The 23,288-nt window shown below is 49.1% G+C and overlaps 1 protein-coding gene across 15 annotated transcripts; it reads right to left on the reverse strand.

The window, feature by feature from the left end:
* Window positions 1-3,355: 3,355 nt before the first annotated feature.
* On the reverse strand, window positions 3,356-21,502 carry ZNF2 (zinc finger protein 2). Of its 15 annotated transcripts, none has more exons than XM_089326083.1 (6): window positions 21,369-21,466; window positions 11,810-11,936; window positions 10,485-10,556; window positions 7,844-7,970; window positions 5,648-5,761; window positions 3,356-5,167 (listed from the first exon to the last, which is right to left on the reverse strand). In XM_089326083.1, exons 2-6 carry the CDS (start codon window positions 11,858-11,860, stop codon window positions 4,188-4,190), a joined length of 1,344 nt encoding a protein of 447 aa, XP_089182209.1. In that variant the 5' UTR covers window positions 11,861-11,936; window positions 21,369-21,466; the 3' UTR covers window positions 3,356-4,187. The 15 variants fall into 15 exon arrangements, with proteins under 15 accessions (XP_089182209.1, XP_069924898.2, XP_017195513.3 ...); XM_070068797.2 differs by having other exon boundaries at window positions 11,761-11,936; window positions 21,369-21,457; XM_017340024.4 differs by lacking the exon at window positions 11,810-11,936 and adding an exon at window positions 12,226-12,317 and having other exon boundaries at window positions 21,369-21,447.
* Between the last annotated feature and the right edge of the window lie 1,786 nt (window positions 21,503-23,288).

Below are 23,288 nucleotides of genomic sequence, written 5' to 3' on the forward strand. Positions count from 1 at the left end.
ACATCTCCAGTCTTGAGCCGCCCCCTGTCTCTATTTGGTGTTTAAGAAAGATCTCTGGCCGGCGCCACGGCTCATTAGGCTAATCCTCCGCCTGCGGTGCCGGTACACTGGGTTCTAGTCCCGGTCGGGGTGCCGGATTCTGTCCCGGTTGCCCCTCTTCCAGGCCAGCTCTCTGCTGTGGCCCGGGAAGGCAGTGGAGGATGTCCCAAGTGCTTGGGCCCTGCACCCCATGGGAGACCAGGAGGAAGCACCTGGCTCCTGGCTTCAGATCAGTGCAACGCGATGGCCATTTGGAGAGAGCGGAAGGAAGACCTTTATCTCTGTCTCTCTCACTGTCTAACTCTGCCTGTCAAAAAGAAAAATAAATAAATAAATAAATAAAAAATAAAAAAAAGAAAGGTCTCTAATGTACTTACATTCAGAATTGAACTGCTGACCCTCCTACCCCACCATAGGTCTTCCACTTGTCATTTTTCCCCACATCAATAAACGCCAGATATATCCTCCTAGGTACTCGGTTTACACACCTTGAAATCATCATTCCTGTCTTTATCTCATACCACCCCCCAATTCCTCAGGAAACCCTGCAGAACCTGACCACTCCTCATTGCTTTAACCACTACCACCCTGTTTCAGTGTCCATCTGCAAATGCTGGCTGCAAGTCCCACTCCTCTACTCTTGCCCTGTACATTGTATTCTCAACGTAATCCCTCCCCAATCTGACAAAAGCCAGGCTTTCAGGGGGCCCACAGCCCCTTCATACTCTGTACCCCGTAGCTCTCTGATCTCATCCCCTACAGCTTTCCCCTCACTTGTTCTACAGCAAGCACACTGGCCTCCTGGTCATTCTCAATCAAGTGACGCGTGCTTCCACCATGGAGGCTTTGTGCTTGTCCCCTCTGCCTTGCTATCTCCCCAGATGACCCATGTGGCTTGCTCTCTCCCCTCCTCCAAGCCTTTGTTCACCTTCTCCAAGGCCAGCTCTGAACATTCTACTTTGGCTGTGTCTTCTGTATCATTGTATTTTATTTGTTGGGTATCCTCCCACACACACCAGAGATCAAGCTTTATGGGTCAAGGCGCAGCCCTAGAATATTATTTTGATAGTCAGTAACTGAATGACAACACACTTTTCTCTGTACTTTGTAGAGAAATTAAAAAGACCTGAAATTAAAATGGCTCTCATTACTTTTCTTGGCTTTCCTTTGAGTGCCAAGCAGCCAAATATCTGCACACCTTATTTGTAAAAGACACACAACAACTGTGTTTCCTTCACAGCTCTGCTGTTATCTACATAGGCTCTACTTCAAAATAATGTGGCCCTGAAAACCGGCAGCCACCTCTCCTCCAAGCACATAAATCAGGATCCCTTGGAATAAAAACCCATTGGTCCCTAATGAGTCCCCATTGTCTCTTGCAGGTGCGTTGTCCTTGAGTTCTACATTTAGCGAAGACATCTTTTCTTCTTGTCTGTCTTTGCCTAACATCACGTCGGGAAAGCATCCTTTGGTGTGACAGTTGATATTAGACAAAGCAAATGAGGAATCTCTTAATCACCATGGAAGAATACAAAACCAAAAATGTACAGGAAAGATTTTGGTGGCAAACAGGGGAAGGTTTGCGGGACATGGGATTCCACAGGAGAGAGAGGTGCTGAAAATGCCAGGAAGTCAGACTTGGAGTGAGGTCATAAAGGGGCTACGTCAGGCATGTGCGTCATCCCTACAGGTGTCATCTCACGCCTCTGCAAGACCCTCAGCGTGTTCCACCTCAGCTGTGTGCACCTCCCGTGGCCCCCCCGTTTCCTGTCTGGGAGTGCCAGGATCTGCCCCTCCTTAACTGCCGCGGGCCAGACAACTGCACAGCTCACTTGTCTATCTCTTCTTGCCACTTTCAGGCTTGTTGAGTGTCACACGTGGGTCATGGGACCTGTCTTCCCTAGGAGTGATTGGGTAATGCAACCTAAAGGAAGGTGGGTGAGGAAGAGCGAGGGATCCAATCAGATAAATTCCTTACGCTTCCCTTTGCACATCTGTTGCTCTAAGACATGGTTTCTCCGCATAGGATGTTTGAGGACTTCATGTAGAACCAGGTAGATGCATTTGCTGAATAACCTCATAGCAGCTCAGGAAGTAAAGCCCAGTGAATAGTAGCTCACTCATTCCTCCCGGCTTCACGTCCTTTTCCTCACCTTTGCTACCTTAGGTCTGCACCTCTCAAAGCTCTTTACCCTTGCTCAGGCTCTGCTTACTCAGGACTTGAGGCCTATTCTGGGAGTATGGCTATCTGTGGCCCTGTTGCCTACACTGGTTCAAGAACAGTGGGTCATGAACAGTGACACATGGTGGAACCAGGAGCAGTGTTGACCAGGCAATGAGGGCAGAGCACAGACCTGGATCAAGTGCAGAGGAGCCTGGAGAAGCCATTGAGAGAGAAAATTATAGGGGGTCTCTGGTCCAAGCACCAAAACTTTCAAGGAAGAAAATGCATTAGTGCCTTTGTGAGCCTCAAGAATCCTCAGGATCTGTGGCCAGGTCCTTAAAGAACTCTAATATATTAGAGTAGGAGAGATGGTCGTGGGAAATTCCTGGCCACATCGGAATGAAGGAGTCCCAGTGAGGGTAGAAGGGCTGTTACCAATGGCAGTCCAGAAAAATCCACGGAATGATGCCAGGGTGGCTGCTGACTTCATAAGCAACACCCAGGGTGGACTTCTGGGACCCGGCAGATGCCGTTCTAGTACTCTGTCTGCATCTGGGAGCGGCACCTGTGAAGACTGAAGACTGTGAAGTATCTGGGGCATGGAGACGTGCCTCAGCAGTGTCTGTGGAGCCAGGGCACGCAGTGGTCTGCATCTTGTTCCTCCAGACGTTCGGAGGCAATGGTGGGAGAGAAAGGGAATTGCTGGCCTAACAATAATGCGCAAAATTTAAGCCGTGACAATGGCTCTTGCTGTCAAATTTGAGGTGCTTATTTATTTCCCTAGCCTCTAACTGCCAGGTTCTGGCGTGTCAGGTATGGACAGAAGCAACGTAAGCCTGACCCTTAAAAATATCTCACAAATTCCTCTAGCTTCCTATTCTTCCTTGATGGTGACTTTGGAGGCTAAATGTTTTGAGTGATGAGGATGAAGTAAGACAGACTGGCTAGCACCAGAGTTTATGTGAGACACAGGTGTTACTTGGGGGCTTGTTTGTTACTGCACAGCAGACTCCTCTTTGATAATGAAGAATGAGGATCTTGCTGTCATGGGAGCCTGGCAGGTGTGGGCAGGGCTGTGGAAATTCAGAGAAAGGATGTGAGTCCAAGAGGTGTTTTGAATGGCGAGAACTTTGTAAACAGAAAACTCACTCATTCAGATAAATATTTATTGAGCACCTATTATTTGCAAGGCACTGTGTGCGATACAAAGACCTGTAAGTCACACCTCCAAGTGCTTACAATCTAGTTGAGGAGAGAATACATGTACATAAATTATGAAATGAGCAAACGTTGCGGCATAACGGTAGAGAATATATTTTGAAGGTAGAACTGTATTCCAGACCTGGCTCTACCTTCCTCTAGCAGTGTCACCTTGGGCAAGGTATGTAATCTCGCTAACTTCAGTGTGCTCGTCTGTAAGACCAGAGTAACAGTACTCCCTTCACAGCACGGGTGAGGGAATCGATCTGTTCCTCGTAGGACTCAGCTGAGTGTTGATCCCACGGTCAGTGCTCAGCAAGTGCTAGCTATTAGTAGTAGTACGAGGAGATCTAAACGCTGGGACAGTGCCCAGAAAAGCTCCGAGAGAGAGGAACTGACAGCTATAAAAACAGCTGTTCTGAGAAAACAAAGCAAACAGCGCTGCTCTGATGTCATTCTGCCTCCCCTCTCCTGCTGCAGCCGTCAGCTGTGTAAAGTGCTGTGTGATACCTGGGACCTGGGTTCTCGGACCCACAGTGTGTCTGAGGCTCTCCTCCTAACATCTATCCTACAGTCAGACAAACATGTCCAAAACTTCCAATCTTTAGTTTCCTACCTTCTGGCAGCCTACGTCAGCTCTGTAACACAGTAGACTAGAGTGTTTATTCAGAACTGTGAAGCGGAGGCAGGACGGGAGCCCAGCAGCCAGAACGGCTCGAATGCGCTCCGATGTCTTGTTGAAGATGGGGAAGAGCTGAATTGTCGTGGAGGTCCTCTGTCTGACTCAGTCTATGCCCTGCTTGGCGTAACGCCGCTGATGCTGAATCACGGAGGACTTTGAGCTGAAAACCTTCCCACACACACTGCATTCAAAGGGCTTCTCTCCTGTGTGAACTCTCTGATGCCGCGTGAGCCGGCACCTCTGGCTGAAGGCTTTGCCACACTCGCTGCATTCGTACGGCTTGTCCCCGGTGTGGATCTTCTGGTGCTGCGTAAGGGAAGAGCGGTCGAAGAAAGCTTTGGCACACTCGCTGCACTGGTAGCGCGGCTCCCCGGCGTGCGCCTTCTGGTGTCTGTTCAGCGACGAGACGCCGTAGAAGGCTTTCCCACACTCGGGGCACTGGTGGGGCTTCCTGCCGGTGTGGATGAGCTGGTGGCGGGTGAGAATGCTCTTCTGGCTGAAGGCTTTCCCACACTCGTGGCATTCGTAGGGGCTTTCTCCGGTGTGGATCCTCTGGTGGCGCGTGAGGGATGAGCGGTCGAAGAAGGCCTTCCCACACTCGCTGCACTTGAAGGGCTTCTCGCCCGTGTGAATTCGCTGATGCACGGTCAGGGATGAGCGGTCAAAGAAGGCCTTCCCGCAGGCGCTGCACTCGTAGGGGCTCTCGCCGGTGTGGGACATGAGGTGCCTGCTGAGGCTGCTCCTGTGGCTGAAGGCCTTCCCGCACTCGGGGCAGTCGTAGGGCTTCTCTCCAGTGTGAGTCCGCTGATGGCGGGTCAGGGACGAGTGGTCAAAGAAGGTCTTCCCGCAGTCCCTGCACGCCTGATCTCTCTCTTTAGTGGCCACTCTTTTGTGTGGGGCTGACCCGTGCCCCAAGCTTTTCTCCCGGGAGAGGGGTTTCTTGCAGTTCGCCGCCGCCGCACTTCTCTTCTCTGTTTCCAAGCCAGCCTCTGGTGCGCGAACGTCAAACTTAGGACGCAGAGGGCTCTGTCTCCCGCACCTTTCCCTCCACGCTCCTTGGATCTCAGGCTTAGTCTCCCAGTCTGGAACAAACGGAAAACACAGATGCAGTTTCTTTTCTGGGCTAGGACCTCTTAACAGTGGAAGGAGATACTGGGATGAATCAGAAAGTTAGGTTCGATCACTACACGGCTTGGAGAGACTGCAACCTGGGAAAGAGGACGGTGGTGGGAAAGAAAACTGATTGGTGACACAGCAGTGAATAGGAAATGGTCCACTAGGAGTATGGCCAGGATAATCAGGAAAGTAGGCTGAGCGCAGAGCATGGTGATGAACCGGAACGTGAGGGTGGGAGTGGGCACGTGACCCACGGGAGCGAACAGGCATTTGATGACCACAGATGAGTAACACTTTCAGAGGTGGGAGAAAAAATAATATAAGCTAGTGGGTGAAATAAAATAAACATTTAAGCAGAGGCTTTGAGTACATGACACCCACTATCTTCCACCCTCCCCCATAAGTAACAAACAAACAAAACCTTGCCGCATCCTGTTCATATTCACCTAGAGAGATGCTCTCTGGCCATTCTCTTTGCTCAGGGCCATGAAGATCTGCTATCCAGGTCTCATCTCTTCTCTTCAACTGAAAAATCACATCGGGCTGCGGAACTGGAAGTCCTGCTCGCGGAGAAAGAAACAAGCCAGGTTGCTGCATCTGACGAAGAAGACATAATCACTCCAAAGCTTAATCCCGACCCCTAAGTTTTTCAGAGAGAAAAATGCCAAAGGCAGAAGGCATAGGCCAGGAATACAGAGTACCAAATAGTGAAACCTCAGAACAATCGTTAGGACTTTGGTTCTAAAAAAGAACAAGCAGTACTTATTCAGAAAGCTAACAAAATTCATTTGATTTTTTTTTCTTAAGATTTAGTTATTTATTTGAAAGGCAGAGTGACCAACAGAGGGAGAGAGACCTTTCATCCATTGGGTCACTCCCCAAATGGCTGTGGCCCAGGGCTAGGCCAGGCCAAAGCCAGGGACCAGGAGCTTCATTTGGGTCTCCCACATGGGTGCAGGGACCACCGACTTCTGCTACTTTTCCAGTCACATTAACAGGGAGCTGGATGGGAAGTGGAGCAGCCAGGACTTAAACTGGTACTCCCATGAGATGTTGGTGTTGCGGGCAGTGGCCTAACCCACTGCACCACAATGCCGGCCCCAACAGAATTCATTTGAATCCAAGTGTTTATTCTTCCTTGTAAAATGAATGGGAAGCTCCCAGGTTTAGCACTGGCAGGATGAAGGTCCTTGGCTTGAGGGATGAGAATGAAAAAAAATAATCTTGAATAAAAGTATTAATGACGGTGCCCATTTGGGGCTGTTTACCATCGGTATTATTGGTATTCTACTTTTATTGAAACAAGCCAGTCACGTCAGGTGTAGGAAAATGAAAGATACAGATAAAAAAGAAAAATCACATTTCATACTCTGTATTCATTGTTTCCTCTTTCCTTCTATTCATTTTGATACTGAAAGATACCAACAGATCTCCTAAAAACTGGACAGTGAAATTATGCTGGTTTGTAAGCTATGTTTCTTCACATAATAAGCTTAAAATGTTATTTCAGCTAGCACAGATCCACATCATTTTAATGGCTATGTGATACTACACTGTATAAAATAACGTAACTTCATGAATTTCCTGCTGAATAGACATATTACTCTCTGTGTAACGTTCTGCTATTAACAAACAGTGGTGTGTGAGCATTACTAAACCGAATGCTAGTGTGGAGTTGAGGGGGCTCAGAATTGGGACCTCTCCTCTCCACACCTGCTTCTGAGGCACCTGGGAGACAAGATAAAAAGAATCTGAGGATGTGGCTTAGGGCTACGGCCACAGTGGCTTAATAAACTAAGCACTGGACACACATGCTATTATTTCCTTAGCATCAGTTCCTAGTTATGAACCCATCTATTTCTGGCTATAGAAAACAGTTATGCCTGGAAATAGGCCTGAGCTCTAAACCTTCTTTGCATGGGGTCTCAACTGGGCGAACAGAGGCACTTGCCTAGGGGCCTAAGGCCCACACGCATCACCTCGCTGTGGCTTCCCGTCTCTGACTCTGGCAGGAGCTCTGTGCCCCCATATGTCACCCTGTAGAGCCTATCACAAAGGCTCAGCAGTCTCCCGTAACGACTTTCACACACTCTAGTCTGTTTCAGAAACCATTCGGTGAGTTTAAACTGATCTAGACACATACTCAAAATCAAACACATCTCTGGTGACCTACTCAGAGGCCCAGCTCCGCACGTCCACGCCCCTACCGCCATCATTTTAAGGGAAAAGTTTCTTCCTCTCTCCTCGGGCTCCCATGAGAGATCTCCTCTCTTCAAGACGGGCCATGCCTCAGCATGAGTCCTCCTGAGGGTGCTGAGGAAGCCCCCTGACTGATGAGCGGGGCCCACGCACGCAGCCTCCCCTGCCTGCCCCTCGGGAGAGCCAGCTCCCCGTGTCAAGTGCACACTCTGCTCTCTGGCCCGGCCCTCTCGCACTGGGGCAAGCTGCTGGGCGAGGGGGCTTAAGCACTGTTACTACCAGGGCAACAGTGAAGCCACTGTTGCTGCAGACCTAAGCTGCATCCTTTGACACCTGTTATCTTGTCTCTCAGGGGGCTTGAAGCACAGGTGTAGGGAGAAGTGGTCTCAATTTGTCGGGCCCCCAGCCCCGCACGAGCTCTCCCCACAGGACCCTGTCCTTACCCAGAGAGACAATGCTCTTGTAGTTCTCCAGCATCACCTCCTTGTAGAGGTCCCTCTGAACCGGAACCAGATGCCGCCACTCTTCGTCAGTGAAAACCACGGCCACGTCGTCAAACGTCACTGACCCCTGGAAACACAGCCACATTTTCTTTTACTCAAAACCCTTGTTCTGATGTGGACCAGGACAGAAAGTCATAAAGACAACCCTGGAGGGAGTGTGGAGGGTGGGAGGGGAATGGTTCTGACAAAGTAGGGTTTTGAAGCATTTGGGGAGAGCAGCGTGATCACCCTAGGCGTGAAGTTCTTGGTCACGACCCCATACCGCCATATTTACAGCTGGCATTTGCAGGCTCTTCTTCAGACCTACAGAAAGCTTGCAAGAACAGAACAAAGAATTCCCACAGAGCCTTCACTCAGCTTCCCCAGTGCTAACATTTTTCATATTTTCCTTATCTGTGTCTGCATATTCCAGAGTATACAAAAACACTGGTGGAAAATGGAATTGAAAGATAAATTTGGGTGCAAAATATTTTGAAATCCATGCATACTTTTTTTGTAATACACATTTCCCATGAGCTCTGCTGAAGATTCCTCACATGCATGGATTTTCACAAACTATTTGAAGTATCCTCGTACATTCTCCTATCTTTTCCTGAACTTCTTGAGCCAATTGCAAACATCACGTCCCTCTACTCCTAAATACTTCAGCTCATATTTTGTAAAATCAAGAACATTCTTTGGTATTATCACACTTTAATTATAAAAATCAAGAAAACAGCATTGATATTATATTACTGCTTAATCTCTGAACTTATTCAAATTGTGCCAAATTTTTTTTTTAACATTTATTTATTTATTTGAAAGGCAGAGTTACAGAGAGGCAGATACAGAGGCAGATGGTTCACGCCCCAACTGGCCACAATGGCAGGAGCTAGGCTGATCTGAAGCCAGGAGCCAGGAGCTTTTTCCGGGTCTCCCACACAGGTAAAGGTCCCAAGGACTTGTGTCGCTCCCCCTCTTCATGGAGGAACGACACTAAACCCTGCCTAGGCTTCATATCCGAGTCACGGCCAATTATGTCGCTCCCTGTCTTCGTGGAGGAACGACACAGGACCCTGCGCTGTTCTTTTGTCTGCTCAGCCCTTCCCGGGTTTGCTGCTGGTTCTTCCCGGGTTGGCTACCGTCCCTTCCACCTCCGTGGAAGGGCGGTTCCCCCTGGCCACTTTCCCCACTTCCGCGGGGGAGCGGCACACCACCGGCCGGCTCTCTCGGGGGCTGCACAGGTGTTCCTTCAGATAGATGTTCCCCTTAGATGTTCCTGGTGCATGTTGTCTCTCTCCTCCTTTATAGTCCTCTTCCACCAATCCCAACTCTGCTACCCACACGCCGAGTACGCTGCTCTCCTCCAATCAGGAGTAGGTCCTACAGTTTATTGGTTGAACTGGAGGCAGCTGTGTAGAAGCTGTTTCTCCCTTCTCAGCGCCATATTGTGGGAGAGCAGATGCATAGAATAAGTCTTAATTCCAGTAACTTAGTCTAGTCCGGGTTGCTTCCCACAGACTTGGGCCATCTTCTACTGCTTTCCCAGGCCATAGCAGAGAGCTGGATTGGAAGTGGAGCAACTGGGACTCGAACTGGCATCCATATGGGATGCCAGCATAGTAGGCAGTGGCTTTACGCACTATGCCACAGTGCTAGCCCACCAATCGTTTTTACTTTTATTTACTTACAAATCCTCAGGATAATGTTGTTAATTGGGTCGTCTTTAGGATCCCTCTTGTTTTGCTCTAATGCTCTGTGATTCTGTAAGATTACACCTTTATCCCTGGTTCTAAAACTCCAGGTGAGTCTCTGGTTACCCACAGTTCTAGGCTGGAGCATGGCATTCGCGAAAGGAACAACTTAAGTGTCCGTAGGCATAAGACTCTTCAGGGCTCCGACCTCCTTCTGGAGAGGCTACACAGTAGGTATCACATGCCGCAGCCTAACCCGCTGGGCCTAATGCCGTGTCCCAGGGGGACTTACTGAAGAATAGTCAGGACCGGAACCAACTCGCTGCCCTCCAAACCTTCCAATCAGACCCATACCATCCATTTTTAGGCAAAATACTTAGTGCCAAGGACACATGCTGTGTGTTCCTGGTGGCAGGCTAGGGGGTGCATGCTCAAGGCAAGGACAGGGCACTGAAGGATCCCTCGAGTCAAACAGGAAGGAAGGAAACGCAGTCATTCCTCAGTGTCCCCACGGATACCAAGATCCGTGGACGCTCAAGTCCTTTATCTAAAACAGCACAGTATCTGCATATAACCCACAGACATCCTGTATCCTTCAAGTAGTCTCCAGACCCAACAGAAGTGCCATGAACACAACTGTTATACTGTATTGTTTAGGAAGGAATGACAAGACAGGAAGCATGCACATGATCAGTACAGACAAAAGCACTTTTTCCAAATATTTCCAACCCAGGGGTGGTTCAATCTACAGATGTGGAACCTGTCCGTGGCTACGGTGGCGTGACGGTGCTCTCTCGTGAGGCTTCCACCTGTCTGGCTGGATCTCATCAAAGCAGCTCCAAGAAAGAGCAACGTGGTTACCTCATGGAGACGCGTGGAACATTTCAGAAACACAGAAGTCCCCTCACCTGGCATCTGGCAGTTACAGGCGCAGCAGCCATTCCCTCCTGTGCGCTCGCTTGGTAGAAAAGGGCAGAGTCCTAAGGAGGCAGGGGTGTGGGATGAGAAAGAAGGTATGAGAATGACCAGTCCTGTTCCGTCCACGAAACTAAAACTCTCCAGTGAAATGTGCACCTGCTCCCATCCCCAGTGCCCTAGGCAAAGGGCAGGCAAAGTAAAGCAGAAGCAGGAGCAGCCCCAGCCCACTCCAGAATCACAGCCAAAGGCCATGGACATTGCAAACGCGGTGCCTGCCTCACCAAGACGCTGGAGGCAGAATTCACAAGCAGAGTTCACATAGTATTTATAAAGTCACATGCAGTATTGCCCTGAATGATGACGGGGCAAAAACCATCAGCAATTTTGTAAGTGACTCTATGGACAAGACAAGTGAAGTAAAACCGATAGCCATTTCATTTCAAAGGAAAAATACCCCATGCACAGCCCCTGCCAAAGAAGCAGCCCCAAGGCAGCCACATTTTGCTCCTCGCCATCTCATTCCTGGAGCCACACGGATTAGGTAACGGGTGGGCGATGCCCAGGTGAGCAGTAGACGGAGGACATGAACTAAGAAGTGTGAGGGCAACACACAGCTGATGAGCAAAAGGACATCACAAGGTGGCCGGACCCGGGGGTGGGCGGGAGGCTTGAGGCAGACCAGAGGTTGCAAGAAAGACCCTGGGATGGACAAGATGCAGGCAAAGGGAAGAGCAGCTCAGTCACTTTAGTGAGGACGCACGGAGACCAAGACCTAAGAGTCCCTGGTGCCGCAGCCCCTCAGCTCGCCTAGTACCAACTTCCCTCATTCAGTCCTGGATTTCCCTAAGACTCTACCCTTCCTCGGCTCTGTGTGAATCCTCATCACTCACCCCTTCACTTGAGTTGGCTGAGTGGCCGACTGTCACAATCTAGAGTCTAATTAAAGCAGCGCTGTTAAGTCAAGCACCCCTGGGATTTGCAGCAGCCTGAGATCCTGTCGCCTGGGAGGGGAAGGAAGGCGCTCCTGCAGTCAGGGGCACGTGGCCACTGCTCCTGTGACTCATCCACTCATCTCTTCAACCAGGACCTCCCAGTGCCAACCACGGACGCCGAGTCAAACACTCTAAGACCCTGCTCTCGGCCTCCAGAAACTACAGGCTAGTTCACAGAACCAACATGCAAGCAGAATAGTGCTTCACTATCAGGCGGGCAGCTGTTATAAAGAGACACATCCACAGCAAACTACCAAGCGCCACGGAGGCTCACCTAACCCGGCCTAACCCGGCCTGCAGAGCAGGAGGAACGCTGCACTCACTTGGCAGACGTGGGATCTAAGGGAAGTCGTGATTTGGGAGAGAGGGCGCATTCTAGGCAGGGAGAAGCGCCAGGCTTTCACAAATAAGGAAGCAAGTCTTTAGACAGAAAGAACGAATAACCAGCATCTGTTGAGAGAGGTGCAGTCCAGGCTGTGGGCAGTGCTGGGGGCAGGAGGCCAGAGAAGCAGGCAGAGCCCACCGCGTCAAGGAGCAAGGCCCCTGTCCCACAGCGCGGAGGTCACTGAAGGACTTCAGCAGGTGTGTGTTGTCATCAGACCTGTGCTTGGGAACGACCACTGTGGCTCACAGCAGGCTGTGAAACATGTCCCTGCGCTCAGCAATTCTCTCCTAGGAGCTTACGCTCAGGAAGGCAGTACATGTGCAGTGCTTTCTACTAACCGTCACCAACACTAACCTCACGGAGGGCCACGTGCCGGGCAACTTCCCCAGTGCTTTACACATTATCATCTCACGTAACGCAGCAAAAATCGGAAATATTTTCAGCTTCTAAAACAGGAGATTTGGTTCACTGAGCCTGTGTTACTTACCAGGTATGCTGAGTATTTTTCACATGGACGATTTAATGCCATCCTCATAAATCAGTAAGGTAGGAACTACTCTACAGATTAGGAAATTTAGGTCTTGTGAGAGGCTGAGACAGAATTTGCATCCAGGTTGCACCCAACTTGCCTGGTGATTTTTAACTCTCTACTATAATAACGTACTTTCACTATAAGATAGCCACATACAGCAGACCACCAGCCTGGAGAAGAAAATCCCCACACATATCTGCACATTTAGGGAAGCTTGGTCAATGACTGGGGTATATCATAAATCATTAGGGACAAGCTCGCCACTGATCAACTGCCGACAACTCCAGTAGTCATCAACTGGATAATGACCAACTTGTGGCTTTATATTTATACAGACATATACAGATATATATATATAAAATGAACGTTAAGAGATTAAACCACAAAACATAATTACTGAGTAAAAAAGGTTATGTAATTACTATGACATTTATATACAATTAAAAATACATAAATACTATCTGCGAAAATCTGTACAGGATAATCAGTACCAAACTGTGAGTTTATCTGGGAAGACGTGGGACTAGACTGGGGAGGGATCCCCAGATTACTCCAGCTTTATATGTAACGTTTTCTCAAACAAAAACAAACTGAAGAAAAAGCACAAATAAATTCACAAAATACAGCACTGTGGCATAATGGGTTAAGTTGCCGTGTGCCACATTGGCATCCCATATGGGCACCAATTCGAGGCTGGGCTGCTGCACTTCCAATCCAGCTCCTTGTTAATGCACCTGGGAAAGCAGTGGAGGATGGTTCAAATGCTTGGGCCCCTGCACCCACATGGGAAAACTGGATGAAGTTCCTGGCTGCTGGCTCTGGCCTGGCCTAGCTCCAGCAGTTGTAGCCATTTGGGGAGTGAAACAGCAGATGAAGATCCCTCTCTCTCTGTCTCTCCTTGTGATTGACTTTCAATAAAAATCTTTAAAAATAAATCACAAAATATTACAATAAAAAGGTACAGACTTTTAAAAATACTCATTTGGGCATGCACATTTGTATGGGAAAAGGAAGAATATATATTAAAATGTAAACGAAATTTGAATGGTGGTGTTTCAAGTGATTTTTATCTTCATCTAATTTTTTATATTTTCTGATTTTTAAAAACAAGCATAGGGGCTGGTGTTGTGGCACAGTGGGTGGAGCTGCCACCTGCAGTGCCAGCATCCCATATGGGCACCGGTTCGAGAACTGGGTGCTCCACTTCCAATCCAGCTCACTGCTATGGCCTGGGAAAGCAGTGGAAGATGGCCCAAGTGCTTGGGCCCCTGTACCCACATGGGAGACCTGGAGGAGGCTCCTGGCTCCTGGCTTTGGATCAGCTCAGCTCTGGCTATTGGGGCCATCTAGAGAGTGAACCAGTGGATGGAAGACCTCTGTCTCTGCCTCTGCCCCTCTATAACTCTGGCTTTCAAATAAATGAATAAATCTTTTTTTTTCCTTTAAAAAAAAGCATACATATTTACTCTGGTGAACAGGAAAAAAGTAACAGGAAGAGCGGTGTGCAGAAAAGTTACAGCAGATCTGAGACTGTTATTCCCCGCAAGGTCTGCTCGCAAGGTTGGTCTCTGGTTTCCGGAAACTTCAATTTTCCGAGGGTTCCCTCAGAGACAGGGTGATGGCTGAGCCCAGTCAATGCGCATGGCTGAGGCTGAACATCTGCCTCACTTCTGCAGGGCCTGGAATTCTGGTATGTGCTAGGCAGAGGGTGCTTTGTGACCAACTTTCAACAAAAAAACTTGGGTGCTAGGTCTGTAACGGGCTTCCCTGGGCAGAAACTTTGCATACATGTTGCTGCCTTTTTGCTGCTAGGGGAGGAGGGTGCTCCGTGTGACCCTCACGGGAAGGACAGAACACAGGCAAACCCGCACATAGATTCCTGTGTCTTTTCCCCTTCCGATCAAGCTGTGTATCCATGCAAGATCATGGTCCTAATCTTAGCCAGTAGTTCAACCATAGGCTGAGTTCCAACCTGCTGGCCAATCCCTGAATATGGGGCAATCTTGGAGACCTCAACACAGGCAGCCAAACCCCTGGGAGCAGCGGTGGTGGGATGGGATTGGAGGTGGTCATGAACGGGCTGAGCACACAAGTGAGGAGACTGTTACAGTTAATTAAACTAGAAATTGAAGGGCTGAACAAAAGCAGTAGCAGCAGAAAAGAAGAACTACCCTCTAGACAGTAAGAACAGGTAACAGACAGATGGGAAATGGGGGTGGAAGGTGATGGGAGGGCCAGGTGACTCCCAGGTCACTGATCTGAGCGGCAGGGTGGATAACAACGTCATTCCCGGAGCTGAGCCACAGGGGACTCAACGGAAAACAAAGGAGGCTGGTTTTGAACACTCAGAATTTGACCTGATCTCATATCTCTGAGTAGGAAAACACAGGTAACTCTGCCTCCTACAAGTCAAATAAAAATTATTATTGTTAAATAAAATAGGAATTTTGAAAGACTATGGGTTTCATAATCAAAATAGAAAAGTTAATATGAAGTATACACAAAAAACTGGTAATAATACAAAGAATGCAATCTTTAGGCCTTTAATTCATATAGCTAAGTACTTTTTTCCTATTAACTATATGACTATTCATGAACATGGATCTTTTGGGATATATAAGGGGATCTTCAAAAAATTCAAGGAAAACATGTATTAAAAAAAAAAAATCTAGGGCCGAGTGCTGTGGGGTAGCAGCTAAAGCCACTGCCCGCAGCACCGGCATCCCATATGGGTGCTGGTTCAAATCCCAGCTACTCCACTTCCAATCCAGGTACCTCCTAATGCACCTGGGAAAGAAGCGGAAGATGGCCCAAGTCCTTGGGCCTCTGCACCCATGTGGGAGACCCAGAAGAAGCTTTTGGCTTCAGCTTGGCCCAGCTCTGGCCATTGCAGTCATTTGGGAAGTGAACCAGTGGATGGAAGATCTTGTTCTCAGTCTCTGCCTCCCTCCCTCTCTGTAACTCTGCCTTTCAAATAAATAAATCTTTAAAAAAAAAAAAAGAAAGGAAAAAGTATGCATTGATTTCAAAATTTTTTGCATCAAAGTAATTTCATTTTCTATGAACTTTTTGCAGTGCCCTCATATGCTTGTATCCATTCATACAAGTGTGAAAAGGAAATCCAGGGAATGGAGATAAGGCAAGTATTCCAGAAACAGGCACTAAGTATCCTACACCAGCCACATCAGGCAGAAAGCTGTTCAGGAGCCAACCTGCTCCTAGAGAAAAGACCCTAATCCGGCAAACTTTTAAAAAATGCTAAAAGGGGAGCTGGCATTGTGGTACCCCAGGTTGAGCTGCTGCCTCTGACATCCCACAAAAGCACAGGCAGGAGTCCAGGATGCTCCACTTCCAATCCAGTTCTCTGCTTATGCGCCTGGGAAAGCAGAAGACAGCCCAAGTGCTTGATCCCTGTCACCTATGTGGGAGACCTGTGGAATTCCAGGCTCCTGGCTTCCACTTGGTCCAGCCTGGTCATGGCAGTCATTTAGGGAGTGAACCAGAAAATGGAAAATCTCTGTCCCTGTCTCTCTGTAATTCTTACAAATAAAATTAAATAAATCTTTTTTTTTTTTTTGACAGGCAGAGTGGACAGTGAGAGAGAGAGACAGAGAGAAAGGTCTTCCTTTATCGTTGGTTCACCCTCCAATGGTCACTGTGGCCAGCACACCGCGCTGATCCAAAGCCAGGAGCCAGGTGCTTCTCCTGGTCTCCCATGCGGGTGCAGGGCCCAAGCCATCCTCCACTGCACTCCCGGGCCATAGCAGAGAGCTGGCCTGGAAGAGGGGCAACCAGGACAGAATCCGGCGCCCTGATGGGGACTAGAACCCAGTGTGCTGGCACAGCAGGCAGAAGATTAGCCTACTGAGCCGCAGCGCCGGCCATAAATAAATCTTTAAAAAACACTCAAAGACCAGATCACAATATAATTACTGGTTTGACAGCTTTTAACTCTCTTGGTCTATTATCTGTGGGGCTATCTTTTCCCAGAAATCAATCTTTTTTGCATTGAGTTAAAAGTTGCCAGACATTCCCAGATCATAACACTGGCCAAGCAAAACCTCAAAGACCCTGAGGGCGAACACTTTGCAAAAACTAAAACCTATGTGAAAGGCAAAAACTAAAGAAAAAAAATCCAACAGGAAAAACAAGTTTAGTATAAGTATTTAAAAACAAACAACTCAATCTGAGGAGGACAGAGCAGGGTTTGAATCTTGCTGGGAAGAGACAGAGTAATGCACATACAAATAGAAACAAAGATCTCAGCAAAACTGACAACCAGGGCCTGCACCCTGTACTGCCTAGGACATTGCTGCTTTCCATTTTGATCTGTTAAGCTTCCTCCATCCCAGGAAATTTTACTCTCGGGCCCTAGAAAGACCTCAAAATTAATACTTAGAGATACAGGAGGGCATAGTCATTAAGACCCAGGCTCTGCAGCCAGACTGCCTGAAATAAAAATCCAGCTGTCTCTTCATACCTGTTTAGCAATGTTCCTTAACCTGTCTCAGTGTGCCCAACTGCAAAATCAGAATAAGAGTGCCTATCTCGTGTATTTATCCTGATGTTTAAATAGGATGATACACATAAAGCATTTAGAATAATGTGCTGAGTAAGCGTTAGGATCAGCTAAAAGTAATGTTATTATCCCACGCAGGTAGAAATAATGAAAATAATTAATTAAACAGCATTGTTGTTGGGGCCAGCACTGTGGCACAGTGGGTTAAAGCCCCAGCCTGCAGCATCAGCATCCCAAATGGGTACTGGTTCAAGTCCTGGCTGTTTCAGTTCTGATCCAGCTCCCTGCTAATGCACCTGGGAAAGCAGTGGAGGTTGGCCCAGGCCCCTGCACCTATGTTAGAGATCCAGAAGAAACTCCTGGCTCCTGGCTTTGGATTGGCTCAGCTCCAGCCATTGTGGCCATTTGGGGAGTGAACCAGTGGATGGAAGACCTTTCTCTCTCTGTTTCTACCTCTCTCTGGAATTCTTTCAAATAAATAAAATAAATTAAAATAAACAGTGTTATTGTTTTAGAGTACGCTTAGGTGTAAAGTGTAATAATAACTTTGAAATCAAAGTATTTGGATATGCGGTTTTAAAATTTTAAAACTTTCTGAACAAATCAAACCACATCTGAAATTGTAGTTGGAACTGCTCAATGTTTAAATGCTTAAAGACAATTCTCCAAGTTCTGTTTATTAGATTATGACTTTAATAAGTTGAGCCCTGCACAAATAAAGGGTAGTGAGCATAAAAGCTTCATGGCCATTAGATGACCAGATGTCATCTTCAAGGTACTCATCGTCCGTGGGCCCCCCGCCAGGCTGACTCCACTCCTCGGTAGGGTCAAACTCCATCAGCAGTCTTTTGGTAAGCTCTCACCGGACACTCAGCCGAGCCCAGATCCACTACACTCACACTGCCAGTGGGGGGTCACCTTCTCTTTCGCCTTTTCTTTTCCCAGTCTTGGATTTTAAAGTCACTGGAGAAAGCATTCTGCAAGTTCGCATCTGTATTTCAGATGAGCCCCTACCCTGGCCTGAAAACTTTTACTGCTCCCTTCTTAGCTACACAGCTATTGCACACTTAACAGGCTGTAGCTCCCTCAACAGGGTGCAACGGGGTACGGGTGACTAAGGCACAATAAGCCTTCCTGACCATGTACTGTGGGGACGTGGGCCTCGGTGTGACTAATGCACACAACACTGTGCCTCTTTCGGGTGCCAGCCCAATACGGTTCTGCAGCACTCACCCAGGCAAAACGTGCTGTCAGGTCTCACCGTGCAAAGACCAAGCCAGCAGTTCTCCTTCAGCAGGTTTCTTGAGAAACTGCACTGCCATTTCAGATTTATAGAAAACAACCAGTCTTGGTATTGGCTGCGTGCTCCCGAGCCCCTCTCGCTGACTCATTCACCTTGTCCTCCCAAGCACAGCTTCCCTTTCTGAACTCCTCAGAAAACCGGAACCCTCTTCACTGGGGAGGATGGCTAACTTTGCTACTCCTCAGTCTAATGACGGAATAAGCTTTCTTTTTCCTTTACCCTCAAACATGTCTTCATTCCTCTGGCTCGGCACCGCTGACAAGGATCAGACTTTTGGTAACAAAACCTGCCACCTCTTCCACCATGCAGCCCACCTGTCTTCGACTGCACTGAGCATCAGCAAGAGAGTTTCATGGGAGGCAAGACTGTGTGGCAGAAAGCTTTCTAGACAGGGAACTGCTGCAAGGGAAGCCATGAGCAAGTTCTAGAGCACCTCCAGTTTAACCCCTCACCTCCCAGGGTGTTCCTATAGGGCAAGTATGGTACATAATGCATTTATCATAGTTTGTTCAAAAAGTCCAAGTTCTTTACTACTGCCAAAGGCCAATCCACGATTCAGTGAATATTCACTGAGTATCTATTGTGTCCAAGGCAGCAAGAGATGTGAGGTCAACTAAACAGCTCTGACTGTCCATCTCCAGGCCTCTGTGTCCTCCATCCAGAGCCAGGCTTCTCCCCCACTATTGCTTCCTCGCAGAACGTGTGCGTTGCATTACCCGGTCTCTCTTTGCCCCTAGACCCTGCATCTCTCTAGTAGTTCCTCCCCACACTCAAGCCTCCTCTTACCTCAAACTGTCTTCACTGAATTCCCAAGACTTCCCTCTAGCAACACAGCCCTCCTTTGGGCTTTCCTCTCATGATGGGTAACACACACCGACTGACAACACACCGTCTGCTCCTCTCCCTCACACACCTGAAAACTACCATTGCCTTTTTTTTTTTTTTTTTTTTTGACAGGCAGAGTGGACAGTTAGAGAGAGAAAGACAGAGAGAAAGGTCTTCCTTTTGCCGTTGGTTCACCCTCCAATGGCCGCCACGGCCAGCGCACCGCGCTGATCTGAAGGCAGGAGCCAAGTGCTTCTCCTGGTCTCCCATGGGGTCCAGGGCCCAGGGACTTGGGCCATCCTCCACTGCCCTCCCGGGCCACAGCAGAGAGCTGGCCTGGAAGAGGGGCAACAGGGACAGAATCCGGCGCCCCGACCGGGACTAGAACCCAGAGTGCCGGTGCCGCAAGGCAGAAGATTAGCCTATTGAGCTGCGGTGCCGGCCCCAACGCCCTTCTGATCGGATGCCAATACTCCTCTGTCCCCTCTGCAGCTTTCTGACGCCTTCCTGCTTCTTCCAGCACGCACTGTACCTGCGATCCTGCACCAGCCTTTCTTCTCCACTACAACGGCCCTAACCCTTCTTCCCACTCTGCCCCAGGAACGTGCTAGCCGCCCACGGCTCAGTCTCCAGTTCTTCTCGCAGCCCCTCCCACAAAATACGTCTACATCCAGGTGTCCGTTCTCCGCCTCTACAGAGAGAGGTCCCCAAGTCTGGTTCTAACTCCTCTTCCCAATGCACTTTGCATTTCCAAATGACTGCAAGTTCTGAATTAGGCAGTTCCCCTCACCAGCTATGGTCTCCAGCTTTACGTTTCCGGCAGAGGTTCTATTATTTTCCCCAGAGTTCCAAATTCAAACTCTAATCTCACTCTCCCTCCTCCCAATTCTAGCCAGCAGCTCCTTTTTTTGTTTTGCAAAGTCATTTGGATCCTTCTCTACCACTAACACCTTAATGCATGTCCATAATGGCTTGGTTTAGAACTAGCACCTGGGGCGGTGCTGTGGCACAGCAGGTTAAGACACTGCCTGAGATGTTGTGCAGGTGGAGCCGTGCCGCCCTGCTAACACACCTGGGAGAGCAGCAGCAGCTGGCCTGGCCGAATACCTGGATCCTTGTCACACACCTGGAAAACCCAGGTGGAGTCCCAGCCTCAGTCCTGGCCATTGCGGCCACTTGGGACGTGAACCAGCAGATGGAAGATCTGTCACTCTACCTATCAAATAAATAAAATAAATATTTTTTAAAGATTTATTTATTTGACAGGTAGAGTTACAGTGGGAGGGAGAGACAGAGAGAAAGGTCTTCCTTCCGTTGGTTCACTCCCCAGATGGCCACAATGGCCAGAGCTGCACTGATCAGAAGCCAGGAGCCAGGGGCTTCTTCCTGATCTCCCACGTGGGTGCAGGGCCCAAGGACTTGGGCCATCCTCCACTGCTTTCCCAGGCCACAGCAGAGAGGAAAGCAGCAGCGGGGACTTGAACCGGTGCCCATATAGGATGCCAGTGCCGCAGGCGGAGGATTAACCTACCGAGCCACAGAGCCAGCCCCAATAAAATAAATCTTTAAAAAAAAGAAAAGAAAAAACCTACCTATCACATATTCCTAACTGGCTCCCTGCCCCATTCCCTTCCTCTATGTTTGAACCTGACCTCTCGAATAACAGGCCCGGATCAGCCCGTACAAGCCACCTGCTGTGGGTCTTGTCCGATAGATACGATACGTTGTGCCCTGGCCCCAGTGTTCTTTTTTCATGCTTGTCATCCGCTGTTCCTGCAGTGCAGTAGAAACTCTCTCAAACCTACCCAACGCCTTGCTGCTTTTTTGGGGGCTCCCCCCAACTCCCATAAAATCTCACTGCTCCATGCAGCCCCCTCGAGCATCCGCGAGGAGGCCCTGGTCGGGGAGCAGAAAGAGGCAACCTAAGGCGTTTCCTGGGAAAGAGGGAGGGGCCGGAGTGGGTGGCACCCTAGATTTAGTGTCAATCCCCCCTACGGTCATCAAGTACCATTACGGGAAGAGGGAGGGGGTGGGGAGCGAAGGAAAACTCCAGACTTCCTACTTGAAGGTACGGGACCTGACCTACGGTGGGTAACGGCCCACCGCACACGGAACACACGCACACACCGGGTGGAGGGGCGACAACTTGGCGTCCGCACCGCTCGGAGCTGGGACATCGCCACACACACTCTGCAGGCTGGCTCCGCCCACGTCACCCCGACCTGCTCCCACAGCACCTCCCCCAAGTGCTCAGCGTCCCCTTCTCTCGGCCGAGGCGCTCACTCCGCTCCTCGAAGACACACACCCGCCACCCTCACCTCCGGCACAGAGGGCTTGGGACCGGGAAAGACGGCGCCTCGTCAGGTCGGGTAAGCAGTGCGCCTGCGCAAAGGGCCCTGGCGTCTGCGCTCCCAATCAATGCGCTGTCTTCTCATGGACTCCATTTCCCAGAAGTCTCAGCAGCCGGCGCACGTTAATATGACGTCTGAAAACCTGCGCCAGCTCCGGCTCGGGAGAAAGGAACTGGGTGGTGGTGCTGAACTCGGTCTGATGTGGCGGCCAGGGGGGCTTCACGGTCTCCCTGAAGCACTGCTTATGTGTGATGTCACGTCCCTCCAGTCTCCGACCCCGCGAGCGCACGGCAGCCTGCTTTCCTCCGAGCCGCCGGGAGGGCCCGGGCTGCGGACACCGTAGGGAGTTTCAGCCCTTGCGGATCGCTTTAAACAAAGTGACGCCCAGGTCCCGCTCTGAGGACCGAGAGTCCCAAAGCATCCCCTAGTGATCCTGATGTACAGCGGGCGCTAACTACGGAGCTAGAACTTCAGGGGAGACCAAAACTTACACAAAGAATATAAAATCCTATTTCAGGAGCAAGTCTACACTTTCATATTCAAAAAGCTTGCATTACCTACCATGAGCGTGGCGCAGTTAGAACAATAAGACATTAGTCACTGCCTTAAACGAACTCACGGGCTATTGGAAAATTCAGAATGGAAAATTATTAAATATAATGCAGCGTGTTCAATAATTATCATGCTGAACACACTATGGGAATACAATGGAGGAAGCAATTAACTATGGCTTGGAGACGTGGAAAAGACTGACTGTAACTGGTACGCTTGAAGAATGAGTAATTAGGAACAAAGAAAAGTGAGCTGAAAGAATAGCACGTGCAAAAGTATAAACCAGAGGACAAAAACGCAATGCGAAGAATTACAGCAAGATGAATGGCTGGTGGGTAAGGTTTAAGGGCTGAACATAATACCCTGGGGCAAGGTTCTAGCAAATTCTATACCACACTGGATTTGGACCTTCCTAAAAGTCAGGACATCCAGAACTGTCTGTCTGTCTGTCTATCTATCTATCTATCTATCTATCTATTTTACTGTTCCCGTCTGTGTGGTAGTTTTTATTCGTTTCGTCTTATACTGACAGTGGGAACTTTGGGGTTCTAAATGGATTTCCATCTAGAATTCTCCAACCATCGACAGGCCCTGGGCCCAAGGCTTTACTTACCGCCCCGGGAAGCTGTCAGAGTGGAAGTTTGTGTTCTCCAGGATTCAGCAGTGCAGTCAGGTTACTGCTCACTTCTCAGGTTTCTAGCTCTCGCTTCACTTCTTTTCAAAAAATCTCTGAATTCCTCACCAACTACCAGTATGTTTGTTTATAAAGGTCTTTGTAAGTTTTCAGCATTTTTAGTTTTTTTTCAGTTAAGAGGGGTTGTTCTGGCTGATTGTGTCATGTTACTGCAAAGCTTGAGAGATTTTTAGCTGCTTTTCTCAAAAAGGTTACTAAGAGCATATGTGACCTAAGCAGCCAGGAACTGACAGACATAATCTTGTTTAGAATGACAGGTGTCTCCCCGGCCCACCAACTTGGGGTTCTGCCAAACTGCAGGATATCGTGGCCACTGTTGCTATGTAACAAACTCAGTGTCTTACAGCATTGACTTTACGAGGCCAGTGGATTCTGTGGTCAGGAATTTGGTCAGTCGGCCACATAAGATGTCTCAAAGGCCAGAGGGGAGGAGGCAGGGAAGGACAGGATCTGCTGTCTCCCTCTGCAAACAAAGGCGAGAGGGAGAGTGGCCCTTGGCCAGGGATGAGAGGGCAACAGGACCACTGAGAACCTTGGCACTCAGTCACTCCACTGAGGTCCTTCAGCTCTTCTGGCTTAGCCATGGACAAGGTCAGCAGTGTCCCAGGTGGGCACATCCCGCGAGCCCCTCCTTTTCCTCC

This window comes from Oryctolagus cuniculus, chromosome 2, assembly GCF_051225735.1.
Source record: "Oryctolagus cuniculus isolate XC-2025 breed Fujian yellow rabbit chromosome 2, ASM5122573v1, whole genome shotgun sequence".
Lineage (NCBI taxonomy): Eukaryota > Metazoa > Chordata > Mammalia > Lagomorpha > Leporidae > Oryctolagus > Oryctolagus cuniculus.